The sequence below is a fragment of the Halictus rubicundus genome, chromosome 1 (assembly GCF_050948215.1).
Source record: "Halictus rubicundus isolate RS-2024b chromosome 1, iyHalRubi1_principal, whole genome shotgun sequence".
Classification (NCBI taxonomy): Eukaryota; Metazoa; Arthropoda; class Insecta; order Hymenoptera; family Halictidae; genus Halictus; species Halictus rubicundus.
This window is the reverse complement of record NC_135149.1, coordinates 27,842,157-27,864,696: the sequence shown is the minus strand read 5'-3', so window position 1 is coordinate 27,864,696 and position 22,540 is coordinate 27,842,157. Positions and strand designations below refer to the sequence as shown.

Genomic DNA, 22,540 nt, shown 5'->3' with positions numbered 1-22,540 from the left:
CAATGTGACGAAATCGAAACGTGTGCTAATTTGTCCGACGACTATTTCGATATTTATTGCCCGTGGGAAACCGTTCGGTGCGGATACGATGTTTGCACGACAATTTTATTACCATTTTGTAGTCCTACAAATTTTTGATTGAAATTTTGTCTGCGTTAAATGAAGCTTCAGTTTATGTTGTCGAAGAAACGGTCGTTTAATCACGCGATCGCTAAATGACGACAATAAAACACGTACTACTTCGCTCGAAAATTAGTTCAGTTTTTACTCCGTTCTGAAATCGATTCAATGAGGATACGACATTTATATTACAATTTTAGTGCCGTTTTATAAGCCTACAATATTTTACTATGATACTTTCAATAACGCTATCATTTATGTATTAAATCACTTTTTCGCTAATACAATGACGAAAATAAAATATGTGCTGATTTGTTCGACGATTATTTTAATTTTTATTTCATTCAGAAACGATTCAATGAGGATACGACATTTATATTACAACTTTATTGCCATTTTATAAGCTTACAATATTTTACTATAGTACTTTCAACAACGTTATCAACGTATCATTTATAGATTAAATCACTTTTTCGCTAATACAATGACGAAAATAAAATATGTGCTGATTCGTTCGACGATTATTTTAATTTTTATTTCATTCAGAAACGATTCAATGAGGATACGACATTTATATTACAATTTTATTGCCATTTTATAAGCTTACAATATTTTACTATAGTACTTTCAACAACGTTATCAACGTATCATTTATAGATTAAATCACTCTTTCGCTAATACAATGACGAAAATAAAACATGTGCTGATTTGTTCGAAGATTATTTTAATTTTTATTTCATTCAGAAACGATTCAATGAGGACACGAAATTTACATTACAATTTTATTGCTATTTTCTAATTCCACAAATTTTCAACTGGCATTCTGTGTATTATGTTGTCCACACCACTATTATTTATAGATTAAATCTCGTTCGCCAATACAACGACGAGAACAAAACACGTGCCAATTTGTGTGACAACAATTTCGATTTTTATCTCCTTCAAGAAAAGATTCTAAAAACAGATCTGCGTTACAACTGTATTACCACGCTGTCATTTTGCAACATTCAAACTAAAATTCAGTTAAATGAAGTTTCATTTTACCTTGTCGACGACACAATCGTTTGGAGATTAAATCACTCGTTCGCTAATAACGAAAACAAAAAAAGTATTTTTGTTGACGATTATTTCAATGTTTACTTCATCCGGAGAACGATGCAATGAAGACACGACGTTGATATTGCAATTTTATTACCATTTTGAAATTGCGACAAATGCAGTGAAGTACTATTTGAATTAAATAAAGTTTGAATTAGTAAGTATGCTAAATTAATTATACAAAGTTGCTGAGGATGATGCAAAACTCGAAATTAAATCAGAAAGTCGAGAGCTAGTAGAAAATCACTTCCACTGGTCAGACCGTCTAAAATTCAACGAAGTACAATGAATTCTCGATATATGTCAGCAACACGGGTCTTGTCAGCGTCATATATCGTCCAGGAGGCCCGTGCTTCGTGGCCCCTAACGGAGTATACCCTGCGGTAGTGGGGATAATTCTGCGACGTTTATCATCCAGGCCTTGGCGACATATATAGAGAAATCACTTTTTTTTTATTATATTGACGGAATATTACTGAATAGTGGATCTTTATGCAAGATAAAAATATTTCGAATCTACTGTGAGAAACTCGAGATAAATGAAAAATTTGTATTATTTATCTTCATTATGTTATTTAATTATTTGTATATCTATAATATCTATTATTCTTTTTTTACAATATTATTATATTATCGAGCATCCACTCCAGATATAAACATTGAAAATCTCTTAAATAACCACTGATAGAGCATTAGCATATTTTATCATCCTCGCGTCTTCTTATCTCTCTAATCAAGGAGAAACGGAACATAATCGCGACATTCGGTTTGTTCATTCAGGAAACCGCGGCTCGACAGTGCGCGCGAATTTAAAGCCGTTCCTCGCGGAAACTGGCCGCCTGTCGCCATTCCATCGGGCCGACTCAACCCCGCAACCATAACTCACGTTACTCGTTGTAAACGTCACTTTTTTGCCGCGACCATTCTGACTGACAATCGTGCCGGAGGTCGCGGCTTTTGTCACAGAATAATATAATGGCACCTTTTACCAGCGAATCTGCACGTGGAACCGACTTATCTTCCGAGAAGGGGACGCGTGTCTGGATCAAAGGGACCCGTTGTCGCGATATCTCAATCACGAGTTTCGTTATAGATCGCGAGAAATCCCTTATCTTATTAGCAGGATTATAAATTCGAGAAAAATGGGCCCCCTCATCTCGTTAATTTTTGCACGAGGACGCGTCCGATGTATCGAGTCCTTGGTCCTTCGATAAAGGGGATTCTGGGAAAATTCTGACCGCAAAATCGTCTAGTCTTGATCCTCTGCGGAAAATATTTAATGCTAAATCACTGTGATCAAGGATCAATGCGGTAATAGGCCTCCGCGGTTGTTTCGCTGAAAGAGTATCGTTCACGATTTAATTTAATTTACTGCTGTTGATTGATCGATGTTTTTGGCAGATTTTTTTATTGCTAAATACTGACTCTACGAAATTTTCACTTCTTTCTGCGCATCTTCCACTTTACTTGTATCTGTTTTATAATTTTTTCAACACAGTTCTGCGGTGTTCTTTCATCATTTTAAAATAAAAATTGTCTGCGTTAATTGCAAGAAATGGAACTTAAACAGAGACTTCGTTTCCACGTAATCTGAACAAGTTGAGGATAATGTAACAGTATGCTTTTAAATTCTTCTGATGTTTCCATTGTTCCGTCTATTGATTTTTATCAAGAAATGCATAAAATTCGCAGTCTAATAATGTTCCGCCAATCAATTTGCTGCCACGAAATTGCGAGAGAATGGAGTCTTTTGTTCAGCAGCGAATTCATAATTTGCAATTCAGTTTTCAAGAATTCTGAGACAGCTGCGGGGCAGGAAAATCACGAAGTCATGGTGTCCTCGAGGCGAGATGAAAAGCGTTTCCAAGGAAATCTTCGAAAATCTCGCGTTCCCCGTAACCGTTGGCGCCGTTTCCGAAGACTTTTCAACATCAATTATCCATATACAAACGGTTCGCAGAAAGATGCACGGAGGTGATCGGTCGCAAAACGCGAGACCATTGTCATGTCAATTGTGTAGTCTGCGATAAAGAGTTTACTCGGAAAAACCGCGGCTCGTTAAAGGTTAAGAAGCGACAGTTAAATCGGGAATCGATTTCGCAAAGTGTACACCAGACGGTTCGCTGTGGAGGTCTCTGATAAGGTCTCCCTGAGAGAGGTCGTTGATAAGAACAACCGAGACGACCTAGGGAGTTCGCAAACTCTAGGGAGTTTGCGATCTACGTTATCAGAATTTTTATGCAAGCTTAACATTTTAAGCCGCCATTTGTCCCCGTTAGACACTAGTTGGATACACAAAAATAGAAATCTTATTTCTGTTAACACATCAATGCTCATGCGAAAATGTTGTAAACGTTTTAAATTGTTCACTTTTATTTTTTCTCAAAATTCTAGTTGTGTGTATCTATTCCATGGGAATTTGTTACAATGCGATAATAAAAGTGCGAATTGGGAAGAGGAAGACAAGATGGCGTCCGCATGGTCGCCATTTCCCCTTGAGTGTTCGTTCGAATGTTCCCTGTAAATAGGAAATTCAATTTTTACGTGTACACTGTTGGATCTCGTGTGCAAAATTAATTTCGTCGGTTTTTTGAGATTCTAACAATATTTATCTCACAGAAAATTGCTATAATATGATAACAAAATTCTAATAGGAAGGAGGGAGACAAGATGGCGTCCGTATAGAATTCACAGAAACAAAAATTCAAATTTTACGCACAGATCCTCGTGCAAAATTAATTTCAACTATCGCACTAAGTTCCAACGATACTTATCTCAAAGGAGAGAAACGTGATAATAAAAATTCGAACAGAAAGCAAAATGGCGTCCGAATTGACTGGACAACCACAGATGTACAGAAACAAAAATCAAGCTTTTGCAAATCGATCGTAGACGTACAGAAAGAAAAATTGGACTGTAGCAAATACATCGTTCTAGTGTGAAATTAATTGTATGGATTTGCCATCTCGTAGAAAACTGACGTAACGTGCTAATAGAAATCGGAATGGCGAACATTGGTGGGAATTTTCGTGCGCGCGTAGCTTCTTCGCTAAAACCACAGATATAAATGATAATGTATCGTTGCGGAGAAGGCAAACGGATCGAGATGGATCGGGGATCGAGGGAATTCCTCTCGGTGGCGAGCAGGGAGACCGGGAGACCTCGAGACGGCCCTGGAAGGGCGCTTCGCGACGCGGAGCGCCGTTTTCAGAAGAGAGGCGCCTTCCACGCCGCGTATAAATGCGAACGCGCCGGCGAAAATCATCTCAGTGCCGAGTGCGAAAAAACTCGCGACGGACCTGGCTCTCTGCTCGTGCTGCGATCAAGTCGGGACCACGTGCGCGAGCCACAACCGAGATCCCGCGCGGAAAGCAACGAGAAAACGATCCACACTCGCGATCTATCCTCGCGAACGATCCCCACAACTCGAACGATTTCAATTCCATTTTCTACCCCGTATCCAAGCTTGCCAATTTTCTCTGGGATCCAGTAAGCACACCCAGATCCACTCTGTGTGTCGAGACAGTGATCGTGACAGCGGATCTATCGATCCTCGCGAACGACTTTAATTCCATTTTTTTTAAATTGTATTTTCTTCCCTTGGTCCAAGCTTGCCAATTTTCTCTGTGATCCAGTAAGCACACCCAGATCCACTCTGTGTGTCGAGACAGTGATCGTGACAGCGGATCTATCGATCCTCGCGAACGACTTCAATTCCATTTTTTTTAAAATTGTATTTTCTACCCTTGGTCCAAGCTTGCCAATTTTCTCTGGGATCCAGTAAGCACACCCAGATCCACTTTATGTGTCGAGACAGTGATCGTGACAGCGGATCTATCAATCCTCGCGAACGTCTTTAATTCCATTTTTTTTTTCATTGTATTTTCTACCCTCGATCTAAGTTTGACATTTTTCTACGGGGTTTGAGTAAGGACATACTCCACTCTGTGTCGAGACAGTGATCGTGACAGCGGATCTATCGATCATCCCGCGAAAACACCCTCGCGAGACGCTCAACCCCGCGCAAAGTGGTTTACGCTCCATCTGATCCACGACTCTGATCCACGTGATTCTGAATGATCTCCGCGTTATGGAGGATCGAGTTGTCGCGGGAAGTCGTGGAATTTAGGTGAAGACAACTAGAGATTGATTGAAGGTAAGAGTGATTTTTTGTGGCTGCAAAAATTACGAGTGGACCGCGGATTTTTATGCAAAATAAACATTTTCTCGGGACGGGAGTTAAGTGAACATGTATTTCTTCGTTCAATAGTTTCAATAAATGGGAGAATAACAGAACAATATTCTTAACTTTTTCTGACGTCTTCACTGCTCGATATTTCACTTGTCCAATTTTGCCATAAATGCATAAAATTCTCAGTCTATTATGATTGTCGGTTTGAGGAAAGGATTGTCGAGTTTTACATTATTTGGGAGTTTGGGATGCTGAGTGAAATAGTGAAGAATAAATAATATTCTATTTAAAATTGCAAATTTTAATTATCAATAACTAGACCGCCGATTTGTCTGCAAAATAAAACTAAATTTAGATATTAATTATATATTATTATTTAGTTTATGGCCAAAATTAGTATTATTTCGTTTAAATAGGCGAATTAATTTTGTAATAATAAAACTCAATTATATTTCATTAATTTTCAAAAATTGTCCGCATTCATCACAAGATACAGAAGCTGATTTATTTACATTATTCATTTCTTTTTTTAAATTCAAATTCGCAGTCTGTTAACATCCCCAACGGTGTCTATTAAAATTGTGTTTAATTGTTCTTCAGTGCTTTATTGTCTCCGGTCATTAAAGTCCACGTTTCGATGACAGGTTCTCGTTCGATACGTCTGCAGCGAAAGCAGCGCAGCATGCATTCCGGATTCGCGAGCCGGCAAAAATAGCCGGGCTTTTGTAAACAAGCTACAAAGCGAAAACAAACTAATTTTGCATCCTCTCGAGTTCGAATGAGAGGAAGAGTCGCGTGACTCGAGATCGACACGCGTCGATCCCGGTTTACCGATATCTCAATTTGCGGCCTTTGATCGATCGATCCTTCGATCGCGAGCTCTTCTATGATCGAAGTCGCCGAGGTCTAATTCGTTTAGCGAAAAATTGTAAACATCGATTTTTCGAGCCCTGCGCGTTTTGGACCGCAGAAAGTTTGTTCAATCATTTTTAATAGAATTTAGTATTTTCTTTGTTGTGCAACGAGAGACCTGAAACGAATCGTTTTTTGCGCACACACACGCACAGATGAATTTATTTAATAATTCTTAATGGAAGCGGATTTAATATTTTCGTTATTGCAAGATAAAGGAATGAATTGTTCTTTGCAAACGCAGATAAGTTTATGTAACAATTTTGAACGGAAGTGGATCTAATATTTTGAACATTGTATAACAAGAGATTGGATCATTCTTCGAACATGATAAATTTGTTTAAAAATTTTTAGCGGAAGTGGATGTAATATTTTGATGATTGCATAACAAGAGAGCTTAACCGCGCAAATAAATTTGTTTAGTGATTTTTAGCGGAAATAGATTTCATAGTTCGATAATTGTGTAACGAGACAGCTAGACTGAATTATTCTCTGCACACACAGATTTGTTTATAATAATTTCAAGCGGAGGTGGATGTAATCTTTCGATTGTTATCCGACGAGAGATCTGGACTGGACAGTTTGAACCGTTCCCTTGTGCACGCAAATGAATTTACTGAATCATTTTTAGGAAAAGCAGGTTAAACGTGTTGACGATTGCACAACCAGCTGTTTGGGATAGATCGTTTACACCTAACCGGCAGATCTAGCGTAATAAAACCATTGTACAGACTGAAAGTGCCGTTCACTGTGGTCCCGATTGCGTTCAATGCGCGCAAAAACTGCAAACCTTTCTCGAAATGAACGTAGTTCAAGGTATTTATCTCGCGGAAGCGAGAAATGACAGGACTCGGTCGTTTCATAATTGTGTTTGCTGCTCTGGAGACTAATCTTTTTACTGGGTCCGTGTGGAAAGAGTGTTTGCTCATAGCGGAAGCTGTTTTGCGCCGTTTTCAGCTGATGATGGGTATGAGTTTGCTCGGTGCAACGAAAATTCCTTTTCTGAAAAATCAAGCTCGTTCAAACCACTTCGAAATCAAATTACAAGTTAAAATTAGAAGAAACAAATTTCTATGTAGCCCCATTTTCTTGCAATTCACAGTTTTAGTTTTACATAAAAATGATTTGCAAGAAACGAACAGATGAAACATAAGACATTAACCCCTTGACCTACAATATCGAGTCAGACTCGTGATTCTAAACAGAGTCCAATAAATATGTTATTAATCTCCTTTAAGCCGAAATAAAATTCTACTTTGTTGTAGTTGATATACATATCCTTTGGAGAAAACATATCCGTACAATAAATATAAACGATCACTTTCTTTTCTATGAAATTCGGAATGACGAAGAATTTCTAATCATTATAATCACAAAATAAATAGTAGTGTAAACGATTAAAGCAGCTGGAAAGTTTTAAAAATATGGCTAGATTATTTTCAACTTATAAGAATCATTAGAAGAGGAGATATATCTGTTTCTTGCAACTCACGCGGGCAATCTCGATTTTGCATAAGGATCTAGTCGTAAATCATTCGCAGCCGAATGATCTCCGCGAAGATCCGTTGATCCCTGCCCGGTGGTCGACGACAATGGGAACCGGCTAGTGAATACGGTAGTTAATTATCGCGTCACGGGATCGCGCGACGAGTTAATCGTTTTCTGCGGTGAGTGTTGTGCAGGCAGTTACAACTATTATTACCTTGTACTTTTCGACAAGCCTAGCCGGTTGCACTGTGCACACGAATATTGAATAATGGGCCCCCCCGTTTAAATCATCATCGTACGCGCGTTAGGTTCGAAAGCGCGTACCGCGCCTCGTGAGTCACGAGACTCTCGTGATCCTCTAACGAGCTTAGAGATCGACGCTCTCCATCAGGTTCGCACGTGAGCCGCAATTTACCTATCAACGAATTTACCCAGCCCATTAGATTTCGACATTATCTCTCGTCCCGTGATTAATCTCTCGGGTTGATTCACCGCTGTCACTGCGATTTTATCTGCCGTATCGGACAGACCTTTTTTCAAACCTATTTAGAGTTTAATCCCTGTGAGACAACGTATTTGGGATTTAACTCTGGCAAACAGGATGCTTCCGATGATCACACAGCGGTCGTGGCCAGATCCGTTCAAATTTTTAAGCATCCTTCCTTTTTATTTATTTCTGAACCTAATTGTTCGAGGTCGACATCCGCTCGTTGAATCTAGAATACAATACAATTATTCATTTGATCTGGGAGCTGGAAAATTAAAATTCAGATGGATCGGTTGTGAGTCTGGGTCGAAACGGACCCAAGTCTCCCCATCCGGAAGTTAAGCGTAGCATAATTTGATAGTTATCATTTTTCAAACTTAACCTCTTAGCTCGTCCGCAACTCTATCTCCCAGGTACGACGAGCTTTGTCCGCAACTCCATCTCCCAGGGACGGCGCCCTTGGCGGCGTAAGGCACGAAAGCCATTATAGTGGTTCGTACCGTTCAAACTGACGCTTTCCACGGAAGCCACTATAGTGGCGTACAGTGCTTAACAGGTTAAATATGGGCCTTGTTTGGAATCTAAAGATAGGACAAAAGAAAGGTTTTAAATTTAAACATAGGTCAACATGATTTGAATTTAGTATTAGGGTAATACCTTCTGAATTTAGACATAGGGCAACATATTTTCAATTTGCACATAGGGCAACACGTTTTGAATTCAGTATTAGGGTAATACCTTCTGAATTTAGACATAGAGCAACATATTTTCAATTTGCACATAGGGCAACACGTTTTGAATTCAGTATTAGGGTAATACTTTCTGAATTTATACATAGAGCAACATATTTTCAATTTGCACATAGGGCAACACGTTTTGAATTTAGTATTAGGGTAATACCTTCTGAATTTAGACATAGAGCAACATATTTTCAATTTGCACATAGGGCAACACGTTTTGAATTTAGTATTAGGGTAATACCTTCTGAATTTAGACATAGAGCAACATATTTTCAATTTGCACATAGGGCAACACGTTTTTAATTTAGTGTTAGGGTAATACCTTCTGAATTTAGACATAGAGCAACATATTTTCAATTTGCACATAGGGCAACACGTGTTCAATTTAGTATTAGGGTAATACCTTCTGAATTTAGACATAGGGCAACATATTTTCAATTTGCACATAGGGCAACACGTTTTGAATTCAGTATTAGGGCAACACGTTTTGAATTCAGTATTAGGATAATACCTTCTGAATTTAGACATAGGGAAAAATATTTTGGATTTAAGCATAGAGCGACATCATCAAAGTTTAAGCACAGGGCAACATGTTTTGAATTTGAACGTAGGGCAACATATTTGGAGTTTAAACGTAGGGCTTCAAAGTTTAGGCACAGGGCAACGTCTTTCGAATCAGCTGCTCGACAAACGCAGAGCTTTTACTTTGATTGTTATCTCTCAGTTCGAATGGTATTGTTTTAAAAGGTGGAGGAGATCCAGATCTGATTCACGTCTGTTTCGAACAAAGAAGGTTTATTTATACTTTGCGGTCGCACCGGAAGCAAAATGGATCGAAGGGAGCAACGCAACACCGTGCAACTTTGCGGGGATCAAGAAACTTGGACGAACCTGAAATAAGCGTAGATTGAAGATAGTTGAACTTGGAGTTGACCTGTTGTCAACCTAGATCTCGTCAAGATTGAATCTAGCCTTATCTAGACTCCTACATCAAACTTAGATTAAATGAAGATTAAATCTCCGCTTATGCTAGACCACACCTAGACTGTATCAAGATTAGATGTAGACTAAACATAGACTAGACTGATCGTTTACACTGAACCAAGATGAAAGCTAGAGTTAACATCAGTTTGACTAGTTCAACCCAGATCCGCACTGACCTGAGATCAAAACCTAGACTGAAGCAGAACCAAGAATAACCATAAATTCAATCTGGATTAAACCTGCAATTAAAAAAATCAAGACCAGATCTAAATTGACCGAGTCAAGATTAAACGTAGACCAAGGCTGATTGATTTAAATTAAATCTAAGCTGAATACAGACTAGATTTAATTAGATTTATAGGGAAAGATAGTGGCTTTTTTAAAAGCAATAACAAAACTCCTCCTTTAGATCTTCATACCCGTGTGTGATAAGGTAAAAAGATATGGGTCTGTGAGCGCGTTAAGCCTATTCTAGATTAAACATTTTTCCATCCTAGATTACACTCAAATGAAATCTAGATCACGCTTAACGAGAACCTGCTTTGAACGTCGTAGAAGCTAAAATGAATCTGGTAAATGAATTCATTTGATAAATAATGACAGAGCTCCATGACCTTGACCTTGCGTATGTTGCCAAGGTCAACATTCTGAACCACTTCTCCCTACACACGGACCCGTCGCTCGGCCTTAGTTTTTGTGATATTTCGAAAAAACAAGATTACCAGTCACGTCATTCTGCAAGTTGTAATTAGTCAAAAATAAAATATTAATTGGTCGGGGCTGGGTAAGCCACTTACATATATCAGTGTACATATACCAGTACACATTTTAATCCATATTTTAAGATAATATTATTTATAAGTAGACTGCGGATCTTTATGCAAAATAAAAATTCTCCACCTAAGTTGCAACAAACTGGAGTGAAATAGAAATTTATTTTCTTTCTTAATATGTTCAACATTAAAAATTTTTCTAATGTTTTTACTGTTTTAAAGTATAGATTCTTGTCGTAAATGCATAAAATCCGCAGTCTATTTGTGAGACAAATGAAGAAATATATGTCTGTGTGACTCCTGTGTCTTGTAATTAACGCAGACAATTTTGCATAAAAATCCGCGGTCTGATTGTAACAGTATTTCTTGGTTGAAACACTTCGTAAAATTTACATTGTGAAATCGGACATATTTCATGTGCAACGACCTAATAATATGTTTCGAGGACCAAGATTTCTTGAGGATTTTTCCCGTGCAATTGCAAATGCAAGTCCGGCTGCACAACGCTTGCATAAAGTCCGGCTTGCGAGCAGTGTCGCGCAGAACTATAATTACAAAGATCGCCAGTGTTCGGACACGACGAGCCGGGATAATGTCGATTCGTCGCGCAGATTCGCGATTGTCTTCGAAACAGCGTCGCGAATAGGTGTTATTTTCGCGGACTAGCTGATGACTCAAAACAACGAACAAAAAAAAACGAAAGAGGAAAACAACAGAAGGATACGGAAGATAGATCGTCTCGCGTTCGTCGAGTCGTTCGCGAAACAGATGAACGATACCGCCGATTGGTTTAATCGCGAAGGAAAAAAACAAAAGAACTTTGTTACCAGAACAAACAATCTATTGTTTCCTCTAATTTCGCGATTTCATTAGACCGTCTTTGCGTAACAAAAAATTGACACAACAAGCACGGATCACGACGGGAAAAAACAGCTTCAAGACGTTCTGGAAAATGACGGTTAATCAATTATCCGACAAAAAAAAAACACGCGTAACTGATAAGACACGTTGTATTATTCTCCGTGTGCTCCGTTTCTAATTACCTCTGACGAAACAATTCTTTCACGATGTTCCAGATACCGGTTAGAGCACTTCGGATAAGATGATCACCCGAGCGAAACTATGGTGGAAACTGCTACATTCCGGCGAACAGAAAGGCGTAAGGGACATAATTAAACAATCACACGATCGAACAATCGATCCATTCATTATTCGCACACTTGTTCATTCATTACGCGGTTGAATCAACTCCGTCGCTCACACGAAGATGGATTGACATTTTTCATGGTCGAACGACCGAACATAAGCTTGTGAAATTTTTATGGTATTTACACGATGTTTCTACAGACGCGTCAAAAAATTTTTAGCTCTCAAAATTCATTATTTAATTAAATATCACAATTTTTTCGAGAATTTTTCTTCATATTTTTATCTTTCGGATGTGCAAACGGCGACTTTTGACTGAAAATCGCGTAGTAAACAAATAGAAAATTTCATGATTAACCCTCCGTATGCTATGTCGGGTCATTCGTGACCCGTAGCGGTGGGGGTAAGCTCGAGCAACCGTATGTGCAATTTTATTCAGATATAAGACGATTATTTCGTATTTCATTTCGAAATAAGAAAAACTGTAGTGAAATATCGGCGTGGGTCAGAAGTGACTCCGGCATAGAACTCGTAGCAGTCCGAGGGTTAAACATAGTACAGTGAATTCTCGATATATGTCAACAACACGGGTTTTGTCAGCGTCATGGAGACATACCCTAGCCGTGTTATATTTACACTTCTCGACGTCCGAAGCCTCTCGTAGTGGGGATAATTCCGTGACGTTTATTATCCAGGCCTTGGCGACATATATAGAGAAATCACTGTAATAGCTGCATTGAATTCGAATCATTTCAACAAAATTTCGAGAAACTTAAAATATATAGCACTTGGACAAAAATGTTGATTTTGCAGCTTCGTTAATCCGTAAAATTTTGGTTCGAGTCGTTTCTTCGCGATCCTTAAATGTTTCCAACAATTTATGGGAGATGAAAAGTCAATTTTTAACTGCGTATAATCTATTGATCGTAACAATAGCACTTCCCGATTTTTTCATAGGAAGACGGACTTGATAATCTCAATCAATATGATGATAGAGCTAAAATTCCGACCGAGCAGGCTAACAAACAATATTGGATCAACATCATTAATTCTTATCTATAGAGAACGTGTGATCTGATAATTTGCTCTCAGCCTACATGATTAGCCCAAGCTAGACTATGTATTTACGGCGCTTCGCCTGTGTCATCGATGATTTACATTGATCGACGAACGTAACCTGTTCTTTGACGGTGCTTATCGATCGCTATCGATCTACAGATAATTGTGAACTAAACTAGGCTAACAAAGGGTCCCACTGTGTAGTGTACTGTTAGTAGTGGCGCTGTTAACACTTTGACTGTCGCCTCTGACCGACAGAATTGTTTCACCGAACTTACTATAAATTAATTTTTTCTACAAACCAATTTGTATTGTAATCTACGACTTGTTTACACAAGTCATTATTTTGATTTTTGTCTTTTCTGTTGGGTAAACTAATTTCTATTACAATTTACGAGGTATGTTACAAAAATCATTATTTTGATTTTTGTCTTTTCTGTAGAGTAAACTAACTTTTACTATAATGTACGAGGTGTGTTACAAAAATCATTGTTATGACAAATTTTGTCTTTCCTGTTGAGTAAACCAATTTTTACTAGAATCTATTAGTTGTATTACAAAAATCATTATTATGATAAATTTTGTCTTACCTGTTGAGTAAACAAATTTTAATTAGAATCTGCTAGTTGTGAAAAGGTTGCAAAGATCGTTGTTACGACAAACTTAGTATGCTCTGTTCTTGTATTGTGAAATGAGTTGTATTGATTTTGTGCCACTTGTGTGGGCGTGCCAGTCAAGTGTTAACAGTGATATTCAATTGTGTTGTTGATGATCCAGGAAAAAATGGATCCACGGAATAGTGAATCGCGAACGTCGACAGTGTCTCCAGCAAGGATCGAGGAAAACGCCACCGGCTGCATCCGTTGCAAAAGTGTACGCGTAACAATAATGCACTTGAACGATTGCGATCTGTCCGGTAATTATAGCGAATCGGCCGCTATCTGCGGAAAACATCTTCAGGCTGCTTCGAACGAAGCCATAAGGGATCTCGGACGATCAACTGGTTAACAAACCTGTCCAACAGATCGATCCGACGATCTATACGCAGACAGATCTATAGACGATCTTCGGATTCTCCTTCGACAGCAGGTTTCCTGCAGATTCATTCCCCTAGACAAAATTTGCAAATGAAAAAACATTAGAAACAATCGCTCGGGAAAGGTGTCCATAGAATCCAATTTTTATAAACAAATTAATCCTGAATTTTTAGGTGCTATTAATGAATATAACAACTAGATGTAGTCGTTTAAACATTAGTTGTTCTAAATGAAATTAATATTAGTGGCACATTATTTGCAACCTATTAAAATTATTAAGAGAAGAAATCAATTTTTATGTAATCGAGAATTTTTATTCTGCACGAAGATTCGCAGTCTAGTTATACTCGCTATAATATTCAGGGAATCTGTTACTGTCTTTCGGTAAATTGTTTAAATATTTATATCGAAGGATGATGCATTTAGTGAAACATTTCATCAAGGAATTTAAGCAGCGAAACGAATGCTAATAGCGAACGCGTTGAAGTTGCGGTTCTGAACATTTTCGGAGACATTTTGAAATAATCGCCTTTGAATTTCTTTCGAGTTGTCTTCGGATGCTTTTTCCCGTGTGCTACCGCGATCGCGAGACACTCGCTTCAAGCGAAAACCTTCATGATCGTCCTCCGCGGAAAATATAACGTGTTCTTGTTAGTTGCTCGCGGTTGGGGGTCACCGCGAGCTAAATAAGAGTTAGCGAGATGATCGCCCATGGCCATTCCTTTCATCGTCTTTTTAATAAGGAACTGCTTCAGAATTTGCTGAACTGAAAAATCGCACCAAACTTTAATTTATCAAGATCCCTAACAATCAATTTATTCATCTTTTTACTCAAAAATCGAATCGACCAAAGAGTAAGATTCATTTTCAGCGACCGCATGCTGAATCCAAAATGGCGGCTACCGGAACCATCGGTGTATCCGAATAATCGTAGTATAATATTCTTTATTGCACTCTTAATTCTATTAGCCCCTTGACATACGAATTAAATGAAATTCGATGTAACAAAAAATATTAATCATTATTTAACTACATTTGTGTAAGCTGCTTCAATTATTTTCCTCGTGATAACCTGTACCTACTAATTTTTTCCATAAATGCATTTCTCCATGATTTATCCATATATCAACTAAAAAACGAATCTTGTCAGTGTGGTGATTAGTATTGATTAAGACGATGAATCGTAAATCAGGTTGAAATCAGATAAAAATTCGACTACGGGACCCTGCATTTCCTTAGCAAGCGGAAGATGCACCATCTAAATTAGCACGGTCTATCTAGATGCAAACAACGCTCCGTCCGCGGTTATGCAATTAAGAATAAAGAGCCAGTTAATGATTATTCGCACGGCCGATAAGATAAGCCGGTAAACTAGTAAACCGTGACGAGTTCATCGAGTTCTCATTCAGTCGGAGGCTCTCGAACCAGTCGATTATAACGCATTAATTACCGACGACTAGTTCGCAGTTTTGTAAACTTCGTGATTTGAGAATTAATAAAATCATTAGAAAACAGTTATAACTTTTTTTCACGAACGAACAAGCTTCCCTCGCAAACATAACCGTACGCTAAAATTTTCAAGTTCTTAAATTCAGCACAGTCATTGAGAATCGCGCTGATAAGCTTCCGGTAGGTGACGTGGTAAAAAAAAAATGCACCGAGGAATGATTCTCCGTATACTCCGACGGATCATCGGACCTTTAATCAGAGGATCGAGCAAGGTTCGTAATCGAGTCGAAACGGACTAGAGCCTAATCGAAATTCCCCGTCAACCGCATCGAAATATTCCTCGCGCGCGTTGCTATTATAATCGTCCAAAGATGGCCGATCTAGGAAGCGAAACTCATCGTTCGCCTGTGAGATTGACTTCCAAACAGGGAGCAAAGCTCGGGACCACTGTCATTCGAATAATTACAGCCTGCGTAGTGGCCGCCTACGTCATCGTCGATGACGAGCGCCGATCCTCTTCGTGCGCGAACTCCGATAACCGGGGTACTTTGCGTCATCGCGAAAACGTTACGCTCGCGATCCAAAGCGATTGTTTTACCGAGGAATCGAGCGGGAACACGCTGCTCGACTTCCAGAACAGAGAACACACGAAATTCCTCGGGTCTTCCGCAACAGGGAGCCCGGCGAAGCGGTTCGTGCGCGGCTTACGTGAACGAAACGATGTTACGAGCCGGTGCCATCATCGTTTCAGAACACGTTCAAGGAACTCTACATAGATTTCTCGCCACGTACCCGCGAGGCGCCCACACCTAATTGGTTCAACGTGGAACCACGATTTTTCGGGATGATTTATTGCCCAGGTTTAACGAGAATCCTCGGCCGAGGACCGTTACAGTCTTCCGGGTGGGATCCCCTCGGATTTTTATCGATGATCGTGGCACTCGTGGACAGCACACTGTAAAAGAGTATATCAATTATTTAGAGTTCGTACCGGAGGTCGAAATAAACACCTTTCCTGTTTTGTACAGTTAGGCAAGAGACAGTAGCCGCGGTTAAAGTTTCTACAGAGAAGGGAAAACGTTTCTTAATGATCTTAACATTATTTTAACCCTAGGTAACTAAACATTCGTCTAATAGGCTACCGAGCACCGCCACTTTTGCGAATTCAAGACGTTCCCAGTCGGATTAAGTTCATTCAAAAGTTGAACTAATTTTAAAAACTAATTTTCTCTGAAATAAATAAAGGAAATTCTATACATGTTTTTTCATTAGTAGTCTATGAGTCGAATGATTGGGTACACAGTGACGATTAAGAAAAATATTCTCATATAAAGACGAAAAGTGAAACCATTTTTCGTCGAATTCTGTCGGTAACGTTGTCACTCTACCTTATCGCCAATCTACAGAGTCTTTTATCCAGGATTAAATTGTATCAACTCATTTTCGTTTCAAACGCAGATCGCAGTCTGATTATTAGCGATTGCTCGGAGCAACTTGCATTGATTAACACCACTGCATCCGCCGCTGCACTGCACCCAGTACTGGATGCAACAGTCCTTCAAATTATCTTATTATTTTCGTTGCAGGTGTTCGCAGGACTAGCAGCCCATTCAGGGCAAATATCGGTAGGGCTAGGCCAAGGGTTCAGCGCAATTCTGCTCCCTCAGCTTCAACAGTCCAACTTCGCAAGCACCTCGGAAAGGTCCTGGATAGCATCCTTGGGAGTTGTGTCTAACCCTTTGGGATCCTTGATGGCAGGACTGTGCGCAGAATGGTTCGGAAGGAGATCAGCGATCGCTTTAGCTAGCTTGCCGCATGCTGCAGGATGGCTGCTGATAGCGCTATCAACGAACGTGCCTATGCTATACGTTGGCAGGTTCGTCAGTGGAATCGGCATGGGCATGGCGAACGGCCTCTACCTTTATGTCAGCGAGGTACTTAATTTTATTTATACTCTTTACCCAAACATTCCCATAAAATCAGGATCATTTAGTCAGCGAGGCTCCAAGATCAGAAGGATAACATTTTTTGCACTAACTGGGTGCTGCTTCGACCCTTTTGTGGCTCTTAAAAATTTTGGCTCTTCAGCAACGACGTCCAATTGAGCCGCTCTATGCAAAAGCGGTGCACAACGCTTATCGCGCGACGCACAATGTGCACGCAATAAGCGCGCAATTCGCAAGTGTGCACGCGCAAATTGTGTCTTTGAGGTATTTTTAGCTTATCGAAGGTCTGAAGATCGCTAGAACTCGATAGGCAATAATTGACGCTAACGCGGGTAGCAAAGCCGGTGTAAATATGTAGTTTACGTTAAACGCGAGATTTTCCTGCAACATTGTAGTTTGCTTAATGTTAACGGAAAAGCCTGTTAGAATTGCTCGAGGGGACTCGTTTTACTATGTTACTAAGCGTTAACTGTTACAATACTGGTTTAGCATCTGGTCGTTACACAAACCTTGCTAAGACATTTATCTTGGCGAGACTTCATGAAAAAGTTTCATAACTCTAGCAATCTCGGCTTTCAAGTGTTAAGCAAAAACGGATGACACATCGTGTCCTAGGACCTCATTACTAGGACCTTATAGAAGCCCTCATAACCTTAGAAGCTCGTAACCACGGGGCAAGGATTAAACTCCGATATTTAAACAACAAATCGCTTTGTTCAGACAGCAGCGCCGAACCAAAGGGCCTGGCTGGGAAGCTGCGGCCCGGTGCTGGTTTCTCTGGGTGTCCTGATGGTCTATACCCTGGGAGCGTTCACCACGTGGGAGAAAGCTGCTGCGATTAGCATCGGGCCTGCGATCCTCTCGTTGGCACTGACTCGGTAATTACTATCCCAACAATCTCTCCAAAAAGCAAGCATTAACATAATGAGACGTTAAACAGAAAAAACATGCACTCGAAGCGTTTCAACTTGATCATTCTTCCTGTTCCAGCATGATCCCGGAAACGCCAGGATGGCTGGTGGCCAGGGGACGAAACGATGAAGCAAAAGAGTCCCTGCTGTGGCTTCGAGGACCTGGCTCTAGCACCGACAAAGAGTACGAGGAGCTCTGCGAGACGAACCTGAAACGAGAGAAGAAGAAGGAGAGCAGCCTGATCAAAGCTCTCCACATGCCCAGCGTTTGGAAGCCGTTCCTCATCCTGCTGGTGTTCTTCGCGCTCCAGCAGATGTCCGGGATCTATATAATCCTGTTCTACGCTGTGAACGTTCTGGAAGACATCGGCCTCAACATCGACGTGAACGAGTACACAGCCAGCGTTGGCATCGGCGTGATCAGATTGTTCGCCTCGATCGCCGGCGCTGGCCTGGCCAACAGCTTCGGTAGGAAAGTGCTGGCCTTCATCAGCGGCATAGGAATGGCGGTCTCTGCCGTAGGCGTCGCTCTGACCTTCAGGTACGCATTATTATTTAATTGGGAGTTTAATTAAACGCGCAAGCTCGAAATAGCAGTCGCTAATCGAGTTACCTTAAGCGAGCACCGTTCCATTAGGACTTCGGAAAATCGGATTTCTTCCATCATCCATTCTAAAAGCTCGTTCGAGATCCCCTAATCTCTGCGAAGATGCTTCCGTCTCTCGGTTGATCCGTATCTCCCAAGTCCGCTCGACGTAACCATGAAAGATTCCCGTAGATCGGTCAATGTCGCCCGTCTAAACCGGAAGACATCGTAGACGGTAATGACTAATGCATAGACATGAAAAATCATAATCCTGAGAGAATGGAGCCCTGATTCACAGAGCTGCTCCACGGACATCCCCTATCCTGATCGATATGTAGATCAGTAGAACGTTTTCTCGCCTTGACACCCATCTAACATCTTGCCAACGCGATTTCCTTCGCAGGTTCAAGCTTCCGTCGATCGTTTCCTTGGTTTGCATCGGAGGCCACGTGGGATCCTCGATGTTGGGATTCCTCACGCTGCCTTGGGTGATGACCTCGGAGCTGTATCCTCTCAGGTTCAGAGGACCTCTCGGAGGCATTACGACTAGCTTGGCCCAGCTGCTGACGTTCGGCACCATCAAACTGTACCCGGACCTGCGATCCCTAGGCATCGAGGTCGTCATGTGGACATTCGCTGTCGCCAGCACCCTGGGGACTTTGTTCGCCGTGTTCATCCTGCCGGAAACCAGAGGCCGAAGTCTGGATCAGATAGAGAGCCAGTTCTCCAGCAAGCCCGAGTGGAACAACGACGATCAGACGTTGCACACCGTGTCCACCCATTCGAGGAACATCACTCTCGAGAAATTCGAGTCCCTGTCCGAGGAGAAACATCCTAACATCGTCAGCAACGTGTACGCTTACGACAACTTGTGCCTGGACTTGTCTCCAAACGACACCGAGAAGAGCAAGAAGGATCTGACGTCAGGCTCGGACACGAAGAGCGACGTGGTGCACACCATCTCGTTGCAGCATGTTTATATCTGAAAGGAGTAAGACGAAGATGAAGAGTGAGTCGAAACCAAAGCTACAAAGTCGTAAGTATTTCTCAGGCTGGACCACGAGGAGCAAGGACTCTTCAGGAATGACATACAGATCACGTCTGTCCACTTTCATACAGAGTCTTAGGGAACGGAGGAATTGTGGAATGTTGAGGAAGATTTGCGAACAGTATTCTCGTGGTTCTCTTACGTTTGTGATATTCTGATACTGATGACGTTAGGCATTCATTCAGCGATCTCGATCATCGGTATCACGAACATTCCTATGCCTCTTCTACAATGTGTTCTGCATAAGTCATGAGACGAATATTGTGATCGATCTGCGTGATCCCCAAGACTCTTTGTGAACGATCGAGCGCAGCTATGATAGATGACGAAGAGTGCGACTGTGATCATATTGGTGAGCATATGTGGTACCAAGAACGTTGAGTACAGTCTTGTGCAAAGGCTTGAACAGACTCGAAGCGATCTACGAAGTATGTTTGTTGAAACGTACGAGCCGGTTTGTACGGTTATTTGTATATATAGAAACGCGTTGATATCTGTAAGGACCACTATGTATTAACATGTTTGTTGTTGTTGCTATGCACGTTGTCGTATCTGTGTATATAATAGCGATACAGCGAATTCTACATGATGTTATTTGATATTGTACAATATTAAATGTATTTTTGCAAAAACAGTGTTGAATTTCATTTTTTAATAAAACCAAGTAAAAATTGTATCATGGTGCCTCCTGAAATATCTGAATTTTTCTAATTAGTCTCACCATTCTCCGACAAATGGCGCTACCGTGCATTTCTTCTTTTCCCGCCTAAACCATTGTTTGGCAAGGCAGATCCATTCACCTAAATTTTACAGAAGATAAAAATTAACCACTACAATTATTACTACAAATAAATATCAATATTCTTGAAATACTCGTCCTTAACAAACGTTGCACAATAATGACTGAATAATTTACAGAAGAAGCAAATAAAAGTGTATCTTTGTATTCCAGAGCCTGATGAACGTGTGACTAACGTATGATTGATCTACTCGTATGTACAAGTATACTGTGCGCTGACTCGCCTCCTACATGCTCGTGCACTCCTAGTGCAATGGAATAAATCCGCGAACAACGTTGCGTCTCGAACTTCTCCTTTCGTCATGCTTTTCTGATTGTCTCGCTTTGTTCTAAACCCAGTCGTATCAATGCACGTCACGACAGTTTACTGTTCACCGCTTGATACATCATGCTCCTCTGTCATTCGATCGTCTTTTCTCGTGAACTTCCGTCATTTTAAACCGGCCACGATGTTCGCCGTCCTCGTCTGCGTACATTCCTGATCAGAAAACACGAATTTCGACCCTTTTCACCACGGGTTGGAAGAAAGAATTTTCATTCAAACGTTTCGTCTTTATCGTAGCTTCCAACGGCTAGAGTGACTCAGGATACCTTTGAACTGATGAGACCTTGTGTACCGACCAAGCAGCCACCGATTGCCCCTGTAAATATGTATTCGGCCACCTCCAAAGTCCATCCGTACCGATAAGAAATAGTATTTAAGCCTGTCCAATGACAATAAAGTGACAGAGTTCTTGTGTCAGCCAAAAAGACTAAACGCTGAGTTTAATTCTAACGTCTACCTCTTCTACATCTGTCGCTTCTAACCCTTTCGTTGCTGTTGACGGTGGACAAATGGTTGAACAGACGACTCCTCCTGTTCAACATGTCCGCCTGGTCTGAAATCATGAGTTTCGACCCTTTCGATCGTCCTCTCGAGGACATAGAAGACACTTTCAAGTCAAATTAAAATTGATTGATCTTCAACCATTTGCAAAAACATTTTTCACTCTGATTACTCATTCATATGAGTCTAAAATGTTTTTCAAAAATTCCAAGATCCTACAAATCGAGACTACTTGATTTTTATTATAATTAGACGTTCGATTTTATGCATTTATGACAAAAATGGATAGAAGCAGCAGAAAACGGTAAAATCTTTAACTATTGTTATATTATTTTCAACATACTGAACCTCTAAAATAGGAGACCAAGTTTTACTTTACTCCAGTTCGTTGCTATGATTGTAAAATAACGAATTTGGGGTGAGTCATATTATATAATTATAAAATTAAGAATTTCGGGTTAACTGCTCTGTCGAGGAATAAGAAAACGCTCGTTTAAAAATAATTCGCAACGTCGTTTATTGATTACAAATGGTCATGTAGTACAGATGCACGATACTGGCAATAGCTGTTAAATTATAGCGCGATTTCGATGTGGTACAATATTAATTTTCCCTGGAACTCGCGTAATGTACGAATGTTTATATATATTTACACATACATATACGTATATGTGTACATATATAAATATATACATATATATGTATATTCTTTTTATATATTCACGGTTGATGGTATTGAAAAATATTTATCAATATGTACAGTCGATACGGCTTTCTTATCTTTCAGAGAAAAATAATGTATCTGAGTTCCCGCGCGTTTCGCATAGACTACGTACAAAATCGGAGATTGCTTCATGTTACAGGCAACTCTTGTATAACACGGCATTCTACAACACGGTTAGAGAATTAGGGAAACCCTCGATATAACACGGCATTTCC

At 40.2% G+C, this 22,540-nt stretch overlaps 1 protein-coding gene and 1 long non-coding RNA gene across 4 annotated transcripts; one reads left to right on the top strand and one right to left on the bottom strand.

Annotated features, from left to right (window-relative positions):
• Positions 1-4,652: 4,652 nt before the first annotated feature.
• On the bottom strand, positions 4,653-5,207 carry LOC143359999 (uncharacterized). The gene is made up of 2 exons (XR_013083193.1): positions 5,071-5,207; positions 4,653-4,926 (listed from the first exon to the last, which is right to left on the bottom strand). It is a non-coding gene; the product is annotated as an uncharacterized LOC143359999 (long non-coding RNA).
• LOC143359976 (trehalose transporter 1-like protein) lies at positions 4,923-20,611 on the top strand. Of its 3 annotated transcripts, XM_076798457.1 has the most exons (6): positions 4,923-5,374; positions 11,871-11,953; positions 17,072-17,419; positions 18,152-18,309; positions 18,422-18,883; positions 19,332-20,611. In XM_076798457.1, exons 2-6 carry the CDS (start codon positions 11,897-11,899, stop codon positions 19,912-19,914), a joined length of 1,608 nt encoding a protein of 535 aa, XP_076654572.1. In that variant the 5' UTR covers positions 4,923-5,374; positions 11,871-11,896; the 3' UTR covers positions 19,915-20,611. The 3 variants fall into 3 exon arrangements, with proteins under 3 accessions (XP_076654572.1, XP_076654554.1, XP_076654563.1); XM_076798439.1 differs by lacking the exons at positions 4,923-5,374; positions 11,871-11,953 and adding an exon at positions 13,676-13,872; XM_076798448.1 differs by lacking the exons at positions 4,923-5,374; positions 11,871-11,953 and adding an exon at positions 15,183-15,757.
• Positions 20,612-22,540: the final 1,929 nt, after the last annotated feature.